Source organism: Bidens hawaiensis, unplaced genomic scaffold, assembly GCF_021521415.1.
Source record: "Bidens hawaiensis isolate Kalapana, Puna unplaced genomic scaffold, B.hawaiensis_p1.1 tig00014406_1, whole genome shotgun sequence".
NCBI classification, from domain to species: Eukaryota; Viridiplantae; Streptophyta; class Magnoliopsida; order Asterales; family Asteraceae; genus Bidens; species Bidens hawaiensis.
The window spans coordinates 291,883-314,192 of record NW_027492248.1 but is presented as its reverse complement, the minus strand read 5'-3'; the positions used below and the strand labels follow the sequence as shown (position 1 = coordinate 314,192).

General features: G+C 35.1%; 3 protein-coding genes and 2 pseudogenes across 4 annotated transcripts; all 5 read left to right on the top strand.

Annotated features, from left to right (window-relative positions):
- The first annotated feature begins 2,107 nt into the window (after positions 1-2,107).
- On the top strand, positions 2,108-5,741 carry LOC143546646 (uncharacterized). Of its 2 annotated transcripts, none has more exons than XM_077038272.1 (2): positions 2,108-2,237; positions 3,630-5,741. In XM_077038272.1, the coding sequence occupies exon 2, from the start codon at positions 3,699-3,701 to the stop codon at positions 5,529-5,531; it is 1,833 nt and encodes a 610-aa protein (XP_076894387.1). In that variant the 5' UTR covers positions 2,108-2,237; positions 3,630-3,698; the 3' UTR covers positions 5,532-5,741. The 2 variants fall into 2 exon arrangements, with proteins under 2 accessions (XP_076894387.1, XP_076894386.1); XM_077038271.1 differs by having other exon boundaries at positions 2,158-2,237; positions 3,623-5,741.
- A 1,601-nt stretch (positions 5,742-7,342) lies between these two features.
- On the top strand, positions 7,343-8,756 carry LOC143546647 (E3 ubiquitin-protein ligase CIP8-like; annotated as a pseudogene).
- A 2,550-nt stretch (positions 8,757-11,306) lies between these two features.
- On the top strand, positions 11,307-12,531 carry LOC143546624 (uncharacterized). Its single transcript, XM_077038257.1, has 2 exons — positions 11,307-12,230; positions 12,329-12,531. Exons 1-2 carry the CDS (start codon positions 11,659-11,661, stop codon positions 12,399-12,401), a joined length of 645 nt encoding a protein of 214 aa, XP_076894372.1. The 5' UTR covers positions 11,307-11,658; the 3' UTR covers positions 12,402-12,531.
- A 1,933-nt stretch (positions 12,532-14,464) lies between these two features.
- On the top strand, positions 14,465-17,073 carry LOC143546644 (probably inactive leucine-rich repeat receptor-like protein kinase At5g48380). The gene is made up of 3 exons (XM_077038270.1): positions 14,465-15,581; positions 15,911-15,919; positions 16,143-17,073. The coding sequence occupies exons 1-3, from the start codon at positions 14,697-14,699 to the stop codon at positions 17,046-17,048; spliced, it is 1,800 nt and encodes a 599-aa protein (XP_076894385.1). The 5' UTR covers positions 14,465-14,696; the 3' UTR covers positions 17,049-17,073.
- A 1,627-nt stretch (positions 17,074-18,700) lies between these two features.
- On the top strand, positions 18,701-20,935 carry LOC143546643 (probably inactive leucine-rich repeat receptor-like protein kinase At5g48380; annotated as a pseudogene).
- The last annotated feature ends 1,375 nt before the right edge of the window (positions 20,936-22,310 follow it).

Below are 22,310 nucleotides of genomic sequence, written 5' to 3'. Positions count from 1 at the left end.
GCCTAAGGTTTAACTTCGCCTAAAGCTAAGTTCGCCTAAGGTTTAACTTCGCCTAAAGTCGAGTTCGATTAGAAAATAAATTATAAACGATAAGTAAAAGTAAGCTAATACTAGGCCGCCAGATTAGATCAGACGAGTATTGATACGTGTAACTTATACAGTCAGCCGAGCTCAGTTAAAGAAGGGATTTACAACTATCGGAGGAAGAGGCAGAGTTCAGGTGAGTTTCTAGCCCCATTTCCTTGTTATGTTTTCGGGGCTGTGTGCATACTCGATGTGAAGTGTGAATACACTTACCTTAAGTGGTAAGTGTATGCTATAGATGTTATACGATGTAGCTATTATATAATACTTGTTGGTGCGTGAACGATCTTCGGATATTGCACGCATCGCCAAGGGCAGTGATTGCCAAGTGGTTATTAGTGTGTATGTATGCTATGATGTGACTTGCTTATTATGTAAATGATATGAAGCATGTTGTAGATAAGTAGAGGTAGAGCGTGTTAGAAGTGGCAAGGGTGTAGTAAGAGTGATAGTGGCATGACGATAGTACGTGGTAGGGTAAGCCTATACGTGACTACGTCATTAAAGTGGCAAAGTGGCATAACGTTAAACGTTATTAAAGTGGCAAAGTGGCAAAGTGGCATAACGTTATACGTTATTAAAGTGGCAAAGTGGTAAGGTGGTAGGTGTAAATAAGAGGCTAAGTGGTAAGGTAAGCAGGTTAGATAGTGGACTACGTGTCTTCGGATACGTATATGATGCATGTAGTGGTTGTATGATAAGTTGCTTGATTAACTAGAACTCACTCAGCGTAGCTGACTTTTAGTATGCACGCAGGTGAGTAGGAGGAGGCATCTCGCTTGAGGAGACACGTGGCACTGAATAAGAGGCTGGCATCGGAAGACTCAAGATGTTTAAGTTTAATGTTTTGTTTATTTTGAAAGGCAAAATGATGTTTTAAGACAAGACGTGTTTTGATATGAAATGTTTTAAGAAAGTTTTTATATTCCGCGAAAGTTTTAATGAACTCTGATTTGTAAGAACTGTGTTTACGAGTAAATCCGACGCGAAAGTAGGGCTACCGGGTTCGGGGCCTTACACGTTAACCGATAACTATTGAGTTCGTGGGTAGACCTCGGGTTTAAGGTATACATGCAATTTTTTATTTTATTTTATATGGTTAAAGTTCACCTGTTGCGGTGCCTATTATCTAAAACTCGGATCTTAATTTCATCTGTATGATCAACTTGAAATATGAAATACCCAGCTAAACTTCTCATAATAAATTTCAAATTTCTAACTTTGTTGTGTTATCTGTTATTATTTTGAATGTTATATAATATATTAATGTAAATGAGTTGGGGTAAAATTTCTTTGTCATGTTCAGAATTTTTCATTCATTGTTTTGTCGTCCTTCAACCAGTTATTTATTTCAAAAACAAGTTATTTTTTAACGTCTCTAAATCACTAAATTTAAAATAACTTATTGACAACCTTTTAAGTACATTAGGGGTTTACTATTTTGTTTTCTTCGAAAAACGATTTCATTAGAACGACCTTAAACGGGCCAATATCATTGTAGTAGAGGAAACATAATTATAACATGGAAAAGTTACACCAATTTACCGGTGAAGCAAATTTCCTTTTAAATCTATCCCCAAAACTTTGTAATCTTCCATTATTTCCTTTAGATTAAGCTTTTTATTTGAGAACTAAAGTTCATTTCAAGCCTTCCAAACAAACCAACATATTACATATGATAATTATATTTTCAAGAATAATATTTGATCATAAGTCTTCCTTTTGAACCGATTTGTGAAGGTCAAATAAGTCTCTTACCGAGAAGGCAAAAATTCAACTAATTTTGCACCAAATATTAATAAGTTGCTGAATTACTGATTTACCTTAGCTACATATTAAAAAGTAAATAGACGTACCATAGTTTAAAATTCTAAATTTAAGTTTAGTTTAGTTATGAAAAAGGTATTTTTTCTAAGTTATTTTAAAAAATATCTTAATTAAATTCTAGAATATATAACTTATATATTAAACCCAAAACATAATAATAATAATATAATAAATAAACAAAGTGGTTGCAGTAGGACGAAAGCAACGTCTGCAACATCTCCATCAGGTCCCCAAAACACACACTACTTTTTAGGGTTTCATTAATCAATCTTCTTCAATTTCAATTAAACCTTGTACACAACAGAAACAACCATCGCCCTTAACAGGTAATCAATCAATTCATCATTATTGCTTACTATCGTACTTTTATTATCCTATTTTATTTTATTATTCAAATTAGGTTAATTAAGTGACTGATCCAATCCTTGTTGTTATCTGGGGTTTTGTATGCTGTTAATGAATTGCAGTGAATTAAGTGATTGATCTAGGATTTGTGGTTTAATTTAGGGTTTATTAATTTCAACTACTGTGTGTTTCTGTGTGGTATATAAATTGATATAGTTCTATTTTAGTATAGACAATGTTTTATTTGCTTCTAGTTTTACTATTGTTTTATTTGTTGCCTTTATCAAAAAAAGCTTTTACTATTTGTGTGCTGCTGCTTTTGTTATTCTGGCTATAAAAAATAAGATGTCATGTCTCCATCAAATAGGTTAAGATCATTATTATTGCATAATTTGCATGGTGAAGTTTTTAGCAAAATATGTGTAAAATTTGGTATGATCTTAAAAGGTTTTGTTTACTTGTTTTGTATTATTATGGTGGAATGTTTTTTTGTTATAGTAAAGATTTACAAATTTAAGGAAAAACAAATTAGTGGACCGTTTACTGCTCATGCGTGTTTATTTTTTTGAAAACACGTGAATCGTGTGAAATATTTTGGTACATAGCTGCTGCAACTGTTAATCTTTATGGCTAGCGCATTTATGTTTACATGTATTGGTTTATAGTTGTGTGACTGATTTTCTTGATATTTTCTTTTTCTTAGTAATAATTAATTAATTAGTAAAATATCAGGAATCTTAATTGTATATATTGTGTTGCGATAGCTTAGTAAAATTTCTTTTCTGCATATTGTGTTCTTAAATAGGCAGTTTGTGATAAGCAACGTCAAACTGCTTACACAAACTGTGGCGTATTTAGCTCACAAGTAATCATATTTGCAGTTTTTTGATGAGTTGTATTGAGGGGAATATTTGCCGTGCATGTTTCAGATTAGATTAGATTATACTTTTATGATATATTTTTAATATAATACTAGTAACTTGCGCGTTTACTTAAGTTTTTTTTACCTTGTTTTGCTTTTTCTCGTGTGCCATTAAATAAGAACAGTAAAGCTGCCATACTTTGAATTGCTCATAAGTTTTTCTCTTGGCTTACTTGGGGCGGATATTGGTTGTTTTTTGTTAGCTTGTTTCAATTCCATTATGTTTTCATTGTGACATGCTGTTTTATTCTAAAAGCTTAAAATAATTATTCGTAGTACGGTAAATATAATATTTTTTGTTGGTTGAAAAGATTTGGCTCGATTATTTTTTCACTTTCTTTCAATCGGAAAATAACTATCTGTTTATTTCAATTAAATTCTCTTTTCTAATGTTTGTTTGTTATTTTCTCCACAATTCTCAACTCCACTTTTGTATGTTTGCAGGATACAGGATAACGTTGTTTAGCATGCTGTTTATTTTTGGTTCAACTTGGAAATCCTAGCTGGAAGGTGAAGCAAAATGACACTTGATAACTTCTTTACCGTAAGCGAGTTAGAAAATGGCCTCACAACTCCTGACAGAGTCAGCGAGCTCATCACCGTGATGCAGAGTGAGAAAGACTTAGCAGTCAACAGTTTTGGTCAAACAACCCGACAGTGGTCAACTGTTGCTACAACCGTTGCAGCCACTGAAAACAAAAGTTGCCTCGATCTTTTCATCCAATTAAACGGCCTCATCTTCATTAACAAGTGGCTTAAAGATTCCCAGAATCTTAAAAACGATAAAGAAAATGGTTGTCTGGACGAGTTTATCATTTCTTTATTGCGAGCACTTGAGAAGCTGCAAATAGATGAGGAAAAGTATCAGTTTTTTATTTCTTCTGGAATAATGAAAATCGTGCAGGATTTTGTTGCTTATGACAATCACACAGTTCGTGAAAAAGCAAAAGAACTGTGTGATAATTGGATGCTAATCCAAGATAAGAATAAAATTCCACAAGAAGCAATAAATAATGATCCTGTGGAGTCTAGGCCACCGGATTATGGTGTGGACCCAGACACAAAGAACCAGGAGCCACTGGATCCTGTTGATAATATTAAATCAACCGATGATGAGGACGAAGGCCTGAGTTCAAAAGCAGATGCTAAAAATGAAAATGAGATTAGTGCTGATGTGGACAATCCTTTGGAGTCTTGTATAAAGTCTGATGTGTTAAGCTACAAACATGATGACGTGGCAGATGACGGTAAGAATTTAGAAAAGTCTTCAAAATCAGATGCTGACAATGGAAATGAGATTGGTGCTGACGTGGACGATTTGTGTGTTTCTAAATTATCAAGAAATAAAGAAAAACCAGATTTGGAAATAAACGATCATACCATCGACCCGTTGGATATTGCTAAACAAGGTGTAATTGAGGCAGAAAGAGAAACTGAATCCCGGGAACGAAGTTGTAGTACCTTTGAGAAAACCCCTGATTCTAAAAATGGTCAGGAAAGTCAAAGTGAAAATCAAAGTCAACATGTAGATGCAGAAACCCGCGTTTCTCAAATTTCCGAGGTGGCTCATGAGTCAGAAACCGATACCCGAAAATCGATCTCTGGGCTTGACCTGAACCAAGAAGTATGTTCTGAAGAAGTTGACAATCTCGATAACGGGACCCACAACCCAAATCAGCAGTTGGGGTTTCATGATTTTGATCTGAATGTGGCTGAAGATGGTCAGGAGGGTAAAACAGTAATTTCAGCAGGTCTTCCTTCTGGGGAGGAATCTTCTGTGGCAAACCCTAGAAAACCCGAAAGACTGCAGTGGGATCTTAACAATCTTGAAAGTATTGATGATGACCAAAACGGGTGGCAAAGTCCATTTCATGCATCCTCGTCATCATCAAAACAACCTATCATTTCAAGAAATATTGATTTAAATTTAAACGATCAATCAATCGGTGACGAACCGGCCATTTCAATTTTTGGTACTAGAGTTGAAGTTAATAAGAGAAATGATCATAAATCTCAAGTGGAACCGAAGTTTGACTTTAATTATGGTCAACATAACGGCATGTTGTTCTCCATGCCTCAAATTATGGGGTCACAATCACCATCACCTTTCTTCATGAACATGGCTGCAGCCGGTTCACCTGCTGGTGCAAGTGAGTTCGGACCACCACCGCCACCACCGCAGTATAACTTCGATTTGAACACTGGCTTAGTGATCAATAGTGGGTTGAGACAGTTCTTTCCTCAAAATGTTAATGAACAAGCTTCTTCAAGTTCGGTTCTTGGGAAGCGTGCACAGGACTCAGAATGGCAGTTTTTTCCGGTTAATAAACGGCAACAACCGTCGTGGAGGTAGGTGAGCTGGACTGTTTGTGGGTGAAGGAGGGAGAAGATTGTCATTTTTAATTTTATCAGATTATTATTGTGGAAGAAGAGAGAAGGAAATAGGTTTTACAGTTATTGATAGACATAAATTCTGTTCTGCAACTTATAACTTTGGTTACATATAGTTGTAGTTTCTTCTCCATTGTTTCTGGTATATACTTTGTTTAGAGTTTGACCCAAATCTTTTTTCGTAATTTTTTAAGTATATAGTTTGTCAAATGTCTGATTATTTAAATTATGTTATTTAAAAGTAATATAATTTTAAAGTTGATGAGTTAAACTTGAGATAAAATAGAAATGTATAAGACTCTAAATATTAGGTATGTCTTTAAAAGGCTATAATTTCAAATATTATATGTCCATCTGTGTATGAACACAAAATGGTCATTAACAAATGGATTTTCTTAACATAAATAGATACAAACAAAAGATTACATGTTCGTGTTTGTTGGTTTGTACATAGCACATTAGCACGTTAAGGAGTTGAATGAGCTTATAAGAACTTCACGTTCGCACAAATCATTGGCAACCCTTGATGTGTGTTGTAAGCAGTAATGCAAAATTTATAAATACATGTAATGTAAATGTATTATCATTTGCTATATCTTGTATCCATAAGTCATATCCCGTGATATTTTGTTGCGAATATCCTATATCCAAATATATGCTATGATGAATCCATATTTTCTGAAAAATCGAGGCACAATTAGTTATGGCCTATAAGCCTCATAGGCTTGAATTAGAATAATAGAATATTCAGAGAGGAGATGGAACATTCATCAACAAGCTAACCGTAACCGATTTCATTATCTATGGGTCGTTAATATAGTTGATTAATGAATAGCGCAGCTTGGTAGCGCGTTTGTTTTGGGTACAAAATGTCATGGGTTCAAATCATGTCACCCCTACCTATTACTACTCCTTTGAGCAGTAATGAGGTATTTTTTAAGATCAACTCATAATGGACATATCATATAGAATCTTTCATTCCTATGACAATATATAGTATGCATACACCTAAAAACTATCAAACATGTCCTAGACTATTGGTAATTTACAATTCAGGACTTAATTGAGAAAATCCTGCACAATTCTCACTTAGCTGTTCTCTCTAAATGACATGAATCATTTTGTAAAACCGTTTTTGTAAAGTTCAATACAAGAAAGTGTAATTTGTTCAAACACTTGGGATGATATGCAATGGTCAATAAAGAATTATGTATAGTACTATGGAGATCCATCGTTATACATTTCAAGAGATAGATTGGTATACTTGATAGAGTCAATTGTTTTTTAGAGAGAAGTCTCAAGGTTAAACCTGAGAAAAATAGTAGATTATTGGCATAGAGTGTTATATGAGTAATACTTACCATAAAAAAATTAATAATAACTTTTTTCTAAAATTCGCTTTAACCTCTATACCAGACCGGGCCGGTTTTTGACTTATATAACCCTAGTGTGGTAAACTATCTCCAACACCCTTTAATGTAACATATACTTGTCACTAAAGCTAGTTCACAAGTGAGAATAATGCATTAGCCGTGTATTTGGTAAAATTGTAGTAGTGAAACAAGTTTGTTAAATGTGGTTACCTTAAAACCGACCTTTTTTCTTTGAAACTAAGATAATTATAAAAACAAATAATGTATTTGTTTGTATATAATTATATATAATATAAATTAAAAATATTTGAATTGAACCGAATCGAACGAACCTTTGCTCATTGCTTGGCTTGTTTATAACCCGAACCGAGCGCATCAGCTCAGTTTTAATCTCTACTCCATCTAACGGTTCACACTTTACTACAATCTCCACCAACAAAAATAAAGTAACAAATACCATGTCTTTATTTCTTATTATCTCACCGCCCTTCCCACGGCGGCAATGGCCGATAACTCACCACCACCACCGCCGCCGGCCGTATCTAATAATCCAAATCCCACACAGTACTGGTGCCACCAGTGCAACAAGCGTGTACCTGTAGAAACCCTACCTGATCACCCTGACGTCATCTGCTTCGAGTGTAAGAACGGATTCGTGGAGTCGATCTCAGCTTCTTCTCACATCGATGATGAAGAAACTCCGGATATCGGTAACGAGTTTATTCATATTCTCAGGTTGTTAGCTATGGCGGCGCGTGAGGACGACGAGCCTCCTCCACCGCCTTCCGATCATCCCGCCGGTGACAACGATTTCCTCCGAATTGAGATCGATCGTTGGAACAACGGTAATTCGAATCAGTTAGATCAAGCTAGGGCTCAATTAGGTCAAGCTAGGGCTCAATTAGATCAAATCAGGCCTCAATTAGGTCAAATTAGGCCTCAATTAGATCAGGTTAGGGCTCAATTAGATGAAAATGATGATGATGATGAACAGGAAGAACAGATTGATAATCAGAACGAAGAAGAAGAAGAAGACGATGATGATGATGAGGATTTAATAATGACAAAGACGACGATTTGACACGAAGACGCCTGCGTGACGCACTCCGTATCCGGCTCCGAGACGTCGCGAACCTTGCGGCCAGACGTCGTAACCGGATGCTCGATTGGTGGAGATTCTGATGCAACTCGAGGATCAACCGATCGGATTTAGGTTACAGATTTACGGAGACGACGATGGTTATGTCGGAAATCCTGGAGATTATGTTGACGCGGCTGGATACGAAGTGTTATTGCAAAGGCTAGCGGAGAGTGATACGGGCGGGAGGAGAGGTGCTCCGCCTGCGGCGAAGTCGGCGGTTGAAGGTTTGGTCACAGTTGAGGTGAAATCAAGTGATGGTGAAGTATGTGCTATATGTAAAGATCTTGTGTTTGATAATGAGGGGAAAGTTGTGAAGAAGTTGGAGTGTGGGCATATGTATCATGGTGATTGTATAGTTACTTGGTTGGGTTCGAAGAATTCGTGTCCAGTTTGTAGATTTGAGTTGCCTACTGATGATCCTGAGTATGAAGAAGATAGGAAGAAGAGATTGGTGACGGTTAATGCTGCAGTAAGTGATCGTGGTTGTTCTTCGGGCTCTGGTGGCGCTGATTAATATGTGGTATGCACACGTTTCTCTTTGATGTTTCGGTTTAGAATTTGGGTGGTGATTTCATGTGATGTTTCTTTTGTAAATACATGTTTGCTCTGTTTGGTTATTGGTTTAATGTGTTTGTGTATATTTATTTAGTTATAATGAATTAGGTTATGATTTTGAGATTGTAAATATTTGAAAGATCATCTTAGAAATAATTAGGTTGAAGAATTTGAAATAATGACAGTTCCTAACACAAACATGAAAATAATTAGGAGTACCATACATATGCTATATCTCTATTACATCTTAGTGGGGCAAGTAGTGACTTAGATGTGTATGAATTCAAAAGATTGTTATCAATTAATTTTGAGATGATAGATAGGTGTACACTAAAATCGAAGCGCTGGGGCATTAGGATTATTTGGAAAGGTATATAGTTTGAGTGAATGCTTAAAAGACTTAATAATGCCCCCAGTTTGTCGCCCCTGTTCTAAGGGTAAAAGTTACGGGTCTTGTTGACGCACTAAATCAAAGACATTTGAACAAGTGAGGTTTATAGCATACACTTTTGTTGTCGGAAGTTAATGTATGCCTAAGTTTGCACTTGTATTGATATAATCTTTGCCTTATAACCAGCAAACGACTCACCACTGGAGATATGATAAAAATGTATTCTTGTACTTATAAGAGACATAGGAGTACAAGTTGACTCATAGAAAACCAGGCAATCTTGAAGTCTATTGATATTATGATTTTGGTGAAGTGAAAGGAATCAAAGGATGATAAAAAATTTACTTCGAGATACATTTTAATGCTACCAGGATGACTTTTCATGGGGGAATGATTAACAACACAGGTAACTACTAATTGACAGTGTTATATGGCCACATACCATTAAGATACTAGAAAGTAGTAAATTCTATTGAGAACAATTGGCATTGTGGTCTAATGGCATAGGGGTGGTGGTTAAGGCTTGCAATTATATAGTCTTAGATTATTGGGGGTAGTTCCAAGTGCTGTAAAAAAAAATAAGTAAATTCTATTAAGAGATTATCTCAACAGAGAGTCTTTATTCATGTGCAAGTGAGTGGCGGACCATGATGCTAATGCTGAGTATTTCAATTTTCAACACAAATGGGCCAGCAGTCCACTTACCAAGGGTCTATCGCTCAAGTTATTAAGTGACAATGTAGGTAATGTGGTTGTTAGGCGAGACTTTAGTTTTTATAAATATCATGTAAACATGTTTAAAACACTATGCATCTTAATACTTTATAGCTAGAACCGTAACAACATCAGGCCCAGAAACGCAAACAAATAATTACAAGCATCGAACAAGACAACTTACAATATTAGTGGGGTATTAGTTATAATTTTGAACCAAATTACCAAAAGAATGTTTCCTCTTTGATAAGCTCCACAGCTCGTATTTCATCAAGTGCTCTTCGGTTGTTGAATCACATCATTCACGCACTTCCAAATTCTCCAAGTAGTTACAAATAAAATTGCCTGATTTGTCTTCTTTTTCTCAATTGCAATTGTTCGATTGTAACCAAATCCAACATTTGTCTCACTGAATCAATTCCCAGATGAGGAATATTTAGCCATGCACAAACTTGACTCCAAACTAGCATTTATGTAAAAATACCTTTACACACATCAAAGGGGCACATCTCTGGTCTCTTGACCAATAACAATCCTTATTACACCATGACCGGTGAGAAATTATTTTGATCCAAATCGGGAGATCATAGCCTCTTCATTCTTGATCCAGAGTTATGCCCTATTTGTATAAATCAATTACTATATCGTTAATTGATTACTAAGAATCTATTTAATGTTTGTATGTTATCGTCTTAGAAGAAAAAATTGTAAGTAGTGGTGTCATGAAACACAAAGGTGTTGCAAAGGGACCATGCGTTGGACACAAAGGTTGATAGGCTACATAGAGATATAGAGGATGGCCAGAAGACGATGAAACGGCTCGAAAAGAGGATGGTAGATCTTTTGAGAAAACAATTAGTATCAATACACTCTTCCCAGATCCTTTCCTTCTACTTAGCAAGATTTGTCTATACATACATATATTTATTTTAGCATTATTCCAATTAAAATTTTAAAGGTTGGCGGGTCAGACAAATTACTTGCGTGTGGGTAACATTCATCAGTAATCTATTGTAAGTACATATTACTGCTATGGCCATATTTCTGCTAACTCATCACCTTCAACAACGGATTAATTACTAAAGGAGCGGAGCATCATTGATTCTCGTTTGTTGTGTAGTGACTGTTTTTCTTAACGGAATGTGTCAATGTGTCATTGTCCCTTCGTGTTCTTGTGTTTTTTATGTGTTTTGTCTTATGTCATATATAGCGTAATACCTAAATATCTATAAAAAGACGGTCTTCTTCTTTTATAATCTATTTTGCCGAATGGAAGAAAATATAGTCAAAAAACTTTTTTTTGTTTTTCAGCCCCTCTTAGACGGCACACCTCATTTTCAAAGACAAAGACTTTATATTGGAGTGTTCTTTGGGCTATGCTTATATTTATATTATAAGTTAATAATAATAATGCCTTTTTATATTTTACTTGTTTCTTACTGTTTTTCAATAAAGAATATATGATTAATAGTTGTTTCAAAAATATCTTATGAAAAGGAGTGTTTCAGGAGTAAATACAAGGTTTCTTGAGGGATTTTTTAAGCATGATTATTGTTCTTGCACAATTTTTTTTACGGTGGTAATGAAAAAAAAATTATTAACCAAATAAAGGCAGTGTTTACATCTACGCAGAAGACAAACAGGTAAAAAACTGCGCCGTTAGCTCTCTTTGGATATAGCAAAACTAAATCGTTTAAAAATATAGTATATATACAAATTTTTATATGTTACACTATTACATGCTACCAATAATTAGAAATAGTATTTAATTAAAATAAAAAAAACTTTCTTCTAATTTGAAAAGTTGACATATTCTCCTATATAAGTACCAATCTCCTAAACACAATACAAATATTGTAATTAACCATTCTTGCCTTTGATGAGAGGTGCATGGTAACAGCCAGTCAACCATAACATGTCATCTCAACTAAACTTCCATTCCATCAAAACACCATCAGATTTCACATTTTGTGACATCCAAAACACAAAGTATCATCAAGAGCACCATGAAATTCCAACACCACTTTGGTCCAAAAACCTTCCTTCAAACAGCACAGGTTCATCGTATCCCACACAAACCACGGTTGAAGAAAGGAAAGAGTTAACGGAAATGATTAAAGGCTTGCCAGAATCATGGCACGAGTTGTCACTAAAAGATATGGTTGCAGATCAGGATCCATATGATTTTGGGTTGTCGTTAGAATATACGGTCGATATGAAGCCTAAGTTGAAGGGAAAGAAGAAAGTAGTGAAAAAAGGACCGATTTCAAGGAGTGTGAGTCTTGACACTGGAGTTTTCCTTCTCAAGATGTTTGTCCCGAGTTCTTTTGGCTCGAAAAAACATACGGTTTCTCGAAGTACTTCAATGAATGGTCTGAAGAAACGCGATATTGATGTGAAGCAATTGAAGAGTAGGTTTTTTGATGAGAACAAAAGTAACATCAGTAGCAGATCATATGAGGATAATATGCGCGCCAACAACAACAGGTTACAATATTTTTCTTGGTATCTTTTATTTTTTTAAGGAAAGGAGGAATATATATGTTATTTTTAGACATATGATTGTTGGCTTGTTATGCATGCAGCTATGAAGAAGGGAGGTTGAAGTCTGGGTGCGGGTTTGAACCCACGAACCAAAAGTGGTGCGTCTTCTTCTGATTGAAAAGGGATAACAACAAACCATATGGTTCATGTTTTCTTAGAATTATTCTAGAGTTTTGGAAGGGTTATGTAGATATATCATCATTAGTTTTTGTTTAATTTCAGAACCAAATAAATATTTTTCATATGAAGTTCTGTTAAGAAAATTACCACATTGTAATTTGGTTAACAACTTTGATCTTTATAGCGGCTTGCCTATCAGAATTTATCGAAACTCTTTCGATAGGATTAGTAGTTATTCCCAAACTATTTAGAAAATGATTAAGCCGCCACATTACCTACTTATAACTTTTCAATAACTTGTTGAAAAGTTATAAGGAGGTAAAATGAGTTATCCCAAACACCCCATGCGTAGTGCCTTCTTTTAGCAATAAAACAAATCCAGACGAAGATTTTCTCTCATCTAAGTCTAGCTCTTGCCTAGCAGCATCGGTATAACTTTTTATTTTCATATCATTTCCATCATAGCACAATGAGTAGTTAATGGCACCTTTTAGGTACTTTAGTGTCTTCTTCATTAATTTCCAGCTTACCATGCCTACTGCAAAGCATATATCCGGTCTTGTGTACGACAGGTTTGCAGTTTTTCATATTACAAAATTAAGGCTTTTGAGAAAGATGCAGTAACTTCTTAGAACAATCACTTGAAATATTGACTCTTAAGATCAATTATGTGTCTTCACCCATATCTTTCATTCCAAAGTTAGATGATTACCTTCTTTTAACTTCAATGGCATATTGCCTTGTCATTTTTACCTATTTATATATCATCAACATATAATGATAAAATGGCAAGTATTCCCTTAAATCACTGATCCTCATTGATCGTACTGAAACCGTTTGGCATGCACTGTCTTGAAGACCGTTTGAGACCATAGATAGATTTCAGTAATCTAAACAGTTTATTTTCTTGACTTTCCTTTATAAAACCTGAGAAAAGTGGTCTTTGCACCCATTTGATGTAACTCAAGATCCATACTTGCCACTATAGCTTAGATTAGACGAATCGATGACAACCTTACCACGGGAGAGAAAGTCCCTTGATAGTCAACCCCCTCATGTTGGTTAATTACAATATTTGTAATGAATCTAGGGGTGAGCAATAACCGAACCGTTAACCGAAAACCGAAATAACCGACAGTTGGTTATCCGTTATTTTTTGTACCCTTGGTTAACCGAACTAAACAAAGCCATCCACATTTTCATATATTTCTAGCTTTTGTACCTCAATTTCATGTACTTGTTATTATATACCTCCATTTCATGTATTTGTATCTCCAATTTATGTAGATATAAGCGAAAAATTTAGCCTAAATTTGGTTTTTGTCATTAACTGAAATTAACCGAAATGAAGTGTAAACCAAAAAACTAACCAAATTAACTTAAACCAATTGGTTAATTAAATCGATTAACCGATGACTATGGTTTTGGCTGATAACCGGACCGCGGAACACCCCTTATGAATATATTGGTATTACATTTTCAAAATCCAAGATCGTTACAAGAACATGTAAGGATTAATAAAAACGATAATAATTCATGGTAAATATAGAAGATGTATTCAGTGTTATTTCGAACAGTTGTAAAAGATGGTGGGAGATGAGTTTTCTTTAAAGTTTATAAAAATAAAATAACAAAAAAGATTAATAATTGGTACGTTATTTTGTTGAGCCACTTTGACTTGTTCAACCATGACGGAAACATCTTTAGAGCATTCTCATCCCATCCTCTATAATTATGTGAGGGAAGTTTGTAAATTATAAATTGAGGTTATGAGTGATTGTGAGTGTAAATTATAGGGTAAAGAGAAATGTAGGTGATTTTTTTGTAAATTTGGGGAAACATTGTTTGCCGCTATTTATTTTTTAATATTTGTTAGATTGGTTGTGAGTAGAGCAAAGAGAAAACTGTAATGATAAATGCATAAAAAAATATTATTTAATTAAATATGAGATAAAAATGTAATGTTTTTATTTCCAACTTTGACTAATTCGTCGACCTTTTAGTGATATGTTGGACTGAATACTACCACCAATTACATATACACAATTGTTTTGTATTCTACCACGTCACTATTATAATCTTTGAATGTAGAGCAAGTATTTAGTCATAACCAATTAATTTTATCTATCACAATCATCTTCAATTTTCTAACACGTAATTGCCTGTGAATGCCCGATTTTTCTTTGTAGTGAGTCCCACAAGAGACTTGGAACCCAACACGTTTCATATACTTTAGTATAATAGTATTTTTTTTTTATTGAGTGATTATCTTGCAAGATTAAACTCACGATGGAAAGAAATAGTAGTCCAAGTTTGCTGATCTTGCATATGTTAACCATACTAGCCTGCTTTGTTACACGCAATTATGCCATTCAGTCGGACAACATTGAATGCCTGAGATCCATCAAGGCATCCCTCGAAGACTCTGAGAATATGTTGGCTTCGTGGATGTTTAACAACGATACTGAGGGTTTCATATGTCGGTTTACTGGAATCGAATGTTGGCACCCTGATGAGAGCAATGTTGTGAATATTCGCTTATCAGACATGGGCCTCAGAGGACCATTTCCAATGGGCATAAAAAAATGTACCAGCTTAACCGGATTAGATCTTTCTAGCAACCACCTCACAGGAGAGATTCCTGCTAATTTTTCAGATTTCATGCCATTTCTCACAGCTCTGGATCTCTCGAGCAACAGTCTCTCAGGTCAAATTCCACCTAGCTTTGCCAATTTAAGCTTCCTCAATGTTCTGAGGCTTGATAACAACCAACTTACTGGCCAAATCCCTCCAGAACTGGGAAACCTTGGTCGTATCAAGGAATTTAGTGTTGCTAACAATAGACTGTCAGGACAAGTACCCATGTTCCTCAATGCCTCCATCACAAAAGAAAGTTATGCAGGCAACCATGGGCTTTGTGGAGGTCCCTTGCATCGTTGCAAGATTAATGGGGACAACCATCATGATCTGTTTTACACGGGGTTTGCTGTAGGATTTCCTTTTTCCACTCTAATTACGTTGCTCCTGATCTACTTTTCGCCTAGATTGTCTACCAGAAACATTAGATATTCTCTTCTTCTCATGGTCAACAAAATAAAGGGAAGGAAGCGTCACTTGATTCCACGAAGCTCCCATATCCTATTGACCGAGCAAAATAACTCTGAAGAAAGCAAGGTTAGATCCCCTCTCTCTCAATTACACATATAGCTAAGGTTACACCTTTATGTCTAACTTTGATTTTGTAACAAGTTTGATGTTTAACAATAACTTGTGTTGGTTTTTTTTATACTGTTATTCCTTTGTAAGTCATCAAAATAATATTATACAAACATAAGAGAGTATTTATGCAATTTACTCAAAATTACAGAAACAGTTGAAATCCGCTTCTTTATCAAGTTTAGGCAACTAGTTAGCCTAATTGAGACACATGTTTGTCATCGTCAGAGATGTGTCAAGTTATTTTTGAAAGTAAGAAATGTTGTTCACTTGGTGTGCCCAGTGAGCTTACATGCGTGGGCAATTCCTATTGAATATGGCTGTTATGGCTGGGTATGTTTTCAATGCCAGAAAAAGATGTTTATTTTGGTCGTTTTCCCTTTATTTAATTAACTCATATACGCACACACGTATGTGTGTACACAACATACGTATTGACATGCTCACATAAATGCACACACACCAAAAGGTACACAATTAAATACTCACATGTAAAGATGTATCTTAAACAGATAATAGCAATGGAAAGTATGTCCGTCGATTGAGTTTGGAGGAACTCAAATTGCAACCAACGACTTTGACACTAAAAGGGTAATTGGCTATGGAAACATGGGACTCATGTATAAAGCCATGTTTCCAAACGGTTTGATGCTTGCGGTCAAGAGGCTCCATATGTTTGAGAGCTTTGAGGAAGAGTTCTTGTTAGAAATAAAAGTTTTAGGAAGATTACGCCATACAAATTTAGTACTGCTATTATGCTTTTGCTTTGAAATGGAGAAGAAATTCCTGGGTTACAAATACATGTCTAGTGGAACTCTCCATCAATGGCTACACTCTAAGCCACAAGTAGAAGGTAAGAAGATGGGATGGAGTTTAAGATTGAGGATTGCGGTAGGGATTGCACGAGGACTTGCATGGCTTCACCATAACAATGTCCTTCGAGTGGCCCATCTCAAAATCAATTCAAAATGTATCCTACTTGATGACAAGTTTGAGCCTAAGATATCAAATTTTGGAAATTCAAATATTATGGTGAATACAAATGTCATCATTTCAAGTGGTTTCACATTTGTGGATCCACATTCTAGTCATGGTTCTTACCGGGAGGATGTTTATAGCTTTGGGATTTTGCTGCTCGAGTTAGTTTCTGGGAGAGAATGGCCATATGAAGAGACCGAGTCGTCCGTGACAGTTACTGTATATGGTGAGGAATTTAATATGATTGATGAATGCTTGATGGGACAAAGATTCCAAGATGACATATATGAAACACTTAGAATAGCAAAAAATTGCATTCGGCCACACAAAGATGGGGCAACAAGTATGCTTGAGGTATATCAATCAATTCGTGCCATTGGAATATCAAGAAACGAAATTTCTGACAATTCGTCCATGGATTTAGAATGTAGCGAGGAAAAGATGTAGCTTCACACGTATGGTTCATGTTCTTACTGGAAAGAAAAGAACATAGATACAGTACTTGTTGTTAACTCTTGTATGTTACATCTCACCACACGGGTGCCCGCGTCATGCAGCGGAAAACACAGATCTTGGTAATTACGTAATAAGTTTATGGGTATTCATTGTTTGGTTTGAAACTGTAAAGCCGTTCAATCCGGTCATCGGTTTGATTTCACGATTAATTTTTTTTCTTAAATTTTGGTCAGGTTATGTATTGGTTTTCGACGACAAAAAACTGTTATTAACGGTTTGGTTCACGGTTTAATTTAAAACCATTAAAACCATACCGCAAGCACCCATACGTAAAATGTAATTTTTTAACTAAAATAAGTTATAACAATACTATACTCAAATTAAAGATAAAAATATGCTCGTTTTTATAGTGTCATTTTTTTAGAAAAATATTAAAGTATGAAAAAGGTTACTAACATTTAAAAATCATGGGACAAGTTGAGTTAAAAGTGGAAATTAAAGTAAGATATATATAAAAGATTAAGGGTCATAGTTGTAATTATATTTTAAATTTAAATATAGTTGAGGGTCAATATTATAACTGTATCAAATAAACGTGAGTTTTAATGTGAGAATGACTATTTTGCCCTCATTCAAAGTTGTATCATGTGCAATATTTCTGGTAAATACCTTAATATAAAGTGTCTTAATTTGCCCTTATTTAGTGAATTATATATTGTAAAGATATTTCAAGATTGGAGTGTAAGTTAGAGCGGTTAAAATTGACTACGAAATATATAGTACAAGACATGTAATGTACAAGACATTGAGGCATAGAGCAAGTTATCAAAGCTTTTCAAGGCTTTTTTTTCTTTTTACTTTTTAAATTTTCTTTGTAGGTTTTTTAATAAAAAAAATACTAAAAAGAATTTTTTAAATTAGTTTTAACTTTTTAATAAATATATAGTTTTTAATTTTACAATTAGTTTTTATCTAAATTATCTACGTTTCCATAACTTTTTCCAAAAGGACCAGCCATTAATGTGCTTAGTTTTATTAATATTTCGACATTAAATTTGTTTTGTGAGGCTAATACTAATTATTAATGTAAAAGTTACATATTGAGCGCATGCAATTACCACCAACAAAATTATCGTAATTTTCTAGTGTATAATTGAAAAGTCCAACTTCAAATTAATTACAGGTTTTAGATGTAATTTGTTTCAGCTTGATCAAGTTAAAATTTAAAAGGAGTTGTGTTTTACTGTTACAATGTTGTCAATATTGAATATTAACAACAACAAGTCAAAACTGGTGGGCTTGGGGTCACCATTTTCATTTAGGGGCTGTTTGGGATTCCTTATTTTTGCTGTTATAGCTATAACTTGTAGGTTATAAGTTATAAGGTGTTTGGGAAAATTGAGTTTTGTGAGTGTAAAAGGTATAACTTACAACATTGTAACTTATACCTTATGTCTTAAATAAGGTATAAGGATGTAAAATAAGGAATCCCAAACACCCCTTTAATTTCCAATCATTTATAAATATTATATTGCCTTTAAATACCCTATTTTTATAGGGAATGGGTCCCACGAGAGACTTGGGAGTTGAGATGGTAGGTTATAATTTGAAATAATTGTATTCACCCTGTCAACATTAGATTCATGATGAAAATGAATGGTATTAATAGTTTGCTGTTTCAGATGTTAATCATACTAGCTTGCTTGTCTATACGCAGTTATGCAGTTCAATCAGACATTGATTGTCTTAGATCCATCAAGGAATCCCTGGAAGACCCTGCTAATCTCTTATCTTCGTGGGATTTTAACAACAATACTGAGGGTTTCATATGTCAATTTACTGGAGTCGAATGTTGGTTTCTTAATGAGAGTAAGGTTCTGAATATTCGCTTATCACACATGGGACTAAGAGGTCCATTTCCAACAGGCTTAAAACATTGCACCAGTTTAACCGGCTTTGATCTTTCTAGCAACGAGCTCACAGGGCACATTCCTTCTAATGTTTCAGATGTTTTACCATACATCACAACTCTGGACCTCTCAAACAACAATCTCTCAGGTTCAATTCAAATCAACCTTGCCAATTTAAGCTTCATCAATGTTATGAGGCTTAACAAAAACCAACTTACAGGCCAAATCCCTCCAGGATTGTCTAGCCTTAAACGCCTTAAGATAATTAATGTTGCTAACAACAGATTGTCAGGACAAATACCCAAATTCCGCGATGGTTTGATCTCTCCATAAAGCTATGAAAACAACCCAGGGCTTTGTGGAGCTCCCTTGAGTCCTTGCGAGGACCATCATGATCTCTTTTTCTCAGGGTTTGCTGTGGGTCTTCCCATTTCTACTGTCATAAATACGCTATTTATATTATGTTGTTTGCCTAGACTGAGTATCAGCAACACGACATCTTATCTCTCCATGATCAAGAAAATTAAGGGAAGGAAGCATCACCTGGCTCCACAAATCGCCCAAGTATTATTGAAGGAGGAGAACGACACAGAAGACACCAAGGTAAGATCCCCCCTCTCTCTCTCACTATAAATATACGCATGTGATTGCGCATATGTATAAACACACTCACATACATGAGCACACACACTATCCAAGAAAGTACACAGGTAGATACTCATGTAACAATGTCTTTAACGCAGATAACAACCATGGAAAAGTATGACCGTCGATTGAGTTTGGAGGAGCTCAAATTGGCAACCAATGATTTTAACATTAAAAATGTAATTGGGTTTGGAAACATATGGCTCATGTGCAAGGGTGTATTTACAGACGGTCTGATGCTTGTAGTCAAGAGGCTCCATAAGTTTGAGAGCTTTGAGAAAGAATTTTTACAAGAAATAGATATTCTTGGAAGACTGCAGTCCATAAATTTAGTACCATTGCTAGGTTTTTGCTATGAAATGGAGAATAAGTTTATCCTGGATCCGGGAGCACAAGCCCAACCACTTAATGGCCCAAAGCCCAACAAAGACACTACAAACCCATTAAGCAAAACCTAATTCTCCAAGCTAAATATCAACGGTTACAAGGAGTGGACCAAAACTCCTGCAACCACTTTCCCATTTTCATGCATGCATATTAGTAGTTAAGGCCATGTTTTCCTTTCTTGTTGCAGAAAATAAAGTGCACGTAGGAATGTTAGTTATTGCATTTTTTAGTCTATAAATTGTACTTTCTTTTGAGAAATTAAAGTAGAGAAAATTGTCCCAAATTACTTATCTTCTTCCTTGTTATTCTTTGGAGTTTGGCCTACTCTACAGGCTTCTATCATATACAAATACATGTCCAATGGAACCCTCCATCAATGGCTACACTCTAGGCCACAAGTTGAAGGTACGAAGATGGGATGGAGTTTGAGGTTGAGGATCGCAGTAGAGATCGCACGAGAAATTGCACGGCTGCATCATAACAAAGTCCTTCACGTAGCCCATCTCAATCTCAACTCAAAATGTATCTTACTTGATGATAAGTTTGAGCCCAAGATATCAAATTTTGGCTATTCAAACATATTAATGAATACAAGTGGTTGCGCTTACAAGGAAGATGTTTATAGCTTTGGGATTTTGCTACTTGAGTTAATTTCTGGTAGAGAATGGCCATATGAAGAGACCAATTCGTTTGTGAGAGAGAATGTAGTTGGTGAGGAGTCTAATATGATTGATGAACACTTAAGAGGACAAGGATTCGATGACGACATATATGAAACACTTAGAATAGCAAAAAACTGCATTCAGCCACATAAAGTTAGGGCAACAAGTATGCTTGAAGTGTATCAATCAATTAGTGCGATTGGAATGTCAAGAAACGAAATTTATGACGATTCGCGTATGGATTTAGAAGGCATCGAGGAAGAGATGTAGTGTCACAAATACGGTTCCTGTCCTTATTTGATAGAAAAGGATACAAGTGCACTTGTTAAAACAAAATCATTGTCAGACTTGATAGTTGTAATAATTTAGAATTATATTAGCATTGAATTATTGTGAAATTAGGATTACCCATTCGAATTGTTCTTCATCCTATATATAGCTCAATTGCCCTAAATCAAACCCCTGTTCTTCATCAATACCTGCACAAGTATAAGAATCATAGGTTCATTTGATTGTTTCTAACTCTAATTAGGACTTATCCTTAGTTGATCAGATTGAAACCATTGTATAGGTTCGATCGAATTACATAGAGCCCCTCTTTTATAACCGAAAAAATCAAAGCAACATTTCTAACATTCATATTTACACTTATTTTGCTGATTTTTTATGCAATATGTTTTGATTTAAAATCTGGATTAATGGTGTCTTATTTGAATTTGTTCTAACTTTTTAAAATTCAAGATACGTATCTAGTGTCTGACTTATAACCTAGATCGAGCTACAAATCGCATACCATATGGCACGATTATAATGCATTTGTTTGTATTGCATTTTAAACCCAAGATCCTTATTCTTGTAAGGATCAATAAAACAATAATAATTTATGGTAGTAAATATAGAAGATGTGTCCAATATTAATTTCTGACAGTTGTGATTTGTGAAGGATGGTGGGAGATGATTAAAGAGTTTTCTTTAAAGTTTAAAAAGGTAAAAATAACAAACAAAAAAAAGTATATTATATAGAAAAGTTAAAGAAGATATTACATGCAGTGTTTTCAAACCTGGCCCGGGCGGTCCGACCGGTCCGACCGGGACCCAGTACCTATACCGGGTCGGGTTAGGGTATTTGGCCCGTTTTTTAAAACCCCCCGGTTTTGCGGGTGGCGGTCGGCCCGGACCCGGTAACCCGGCGAGTGAACCGGTAAATGCTTTTTTCTATTAAATTTTTAATGAAAAAAGAAATAAAATCGTCTTCATCGCTCTCTGCCTCCGATCCCATATCACTTCGCCGCTAACCGGCGATTTAAAGCATTTTCCGGCGAGATCCGAAGCATTTTCCGGTGAGATTTAGTTTTAACTTCCGGTCAGATTTGAAGCATTTTCCGGAGATTCAGACTAAGATCTTTAATTGTGATGAAGAGAGGTTTTATCGGTTGAAGCGACATGGAGTGTGTATAATTTGGGATCTGAGGTTGGAATTTGGTAGAAGATGCACGTTTCATGTTAATATATTTTGGTTATTTACTTTTTTTTAATGACAATTTACCTTTTTAACCCTACAAATTATAGTTATTTTAAAGTTACCCCTTAACTTGTTTTAGTGTATCTAGTTGTTTTATTTTCTTGCTTTTGAGTTTTATTTTTTATTA

Coding starts and splice junctions, on each gene's coding strand:
- LOC143546624 (XM_077038257.1), top strand. CDS start 11,659: ATGTCATCTCAACTAAACTTCCATTCCATCAAAACACCATCAGATTTC. Junction 12,231..12,328: donor ATGCGCGCCAACAACAACAG/GTTACAATATTT, acceptor TTATGCATGCAG/CTATGAAGAAGGGAGGTTGA.
- LOC143546646 (XM_077038272.1), top strand. CDS start 3,699: ATGACACTTGATAACTTCTTTACCGTAAGCGAGTTAGAAAATGGCCTC.
- LOC143546644 (XM_077038270.1), top strand. CDS start 14,697: ATGGAAAGAAATAGTAGTCCAAGTTTGCTGATCTTGCATATGTTAACC.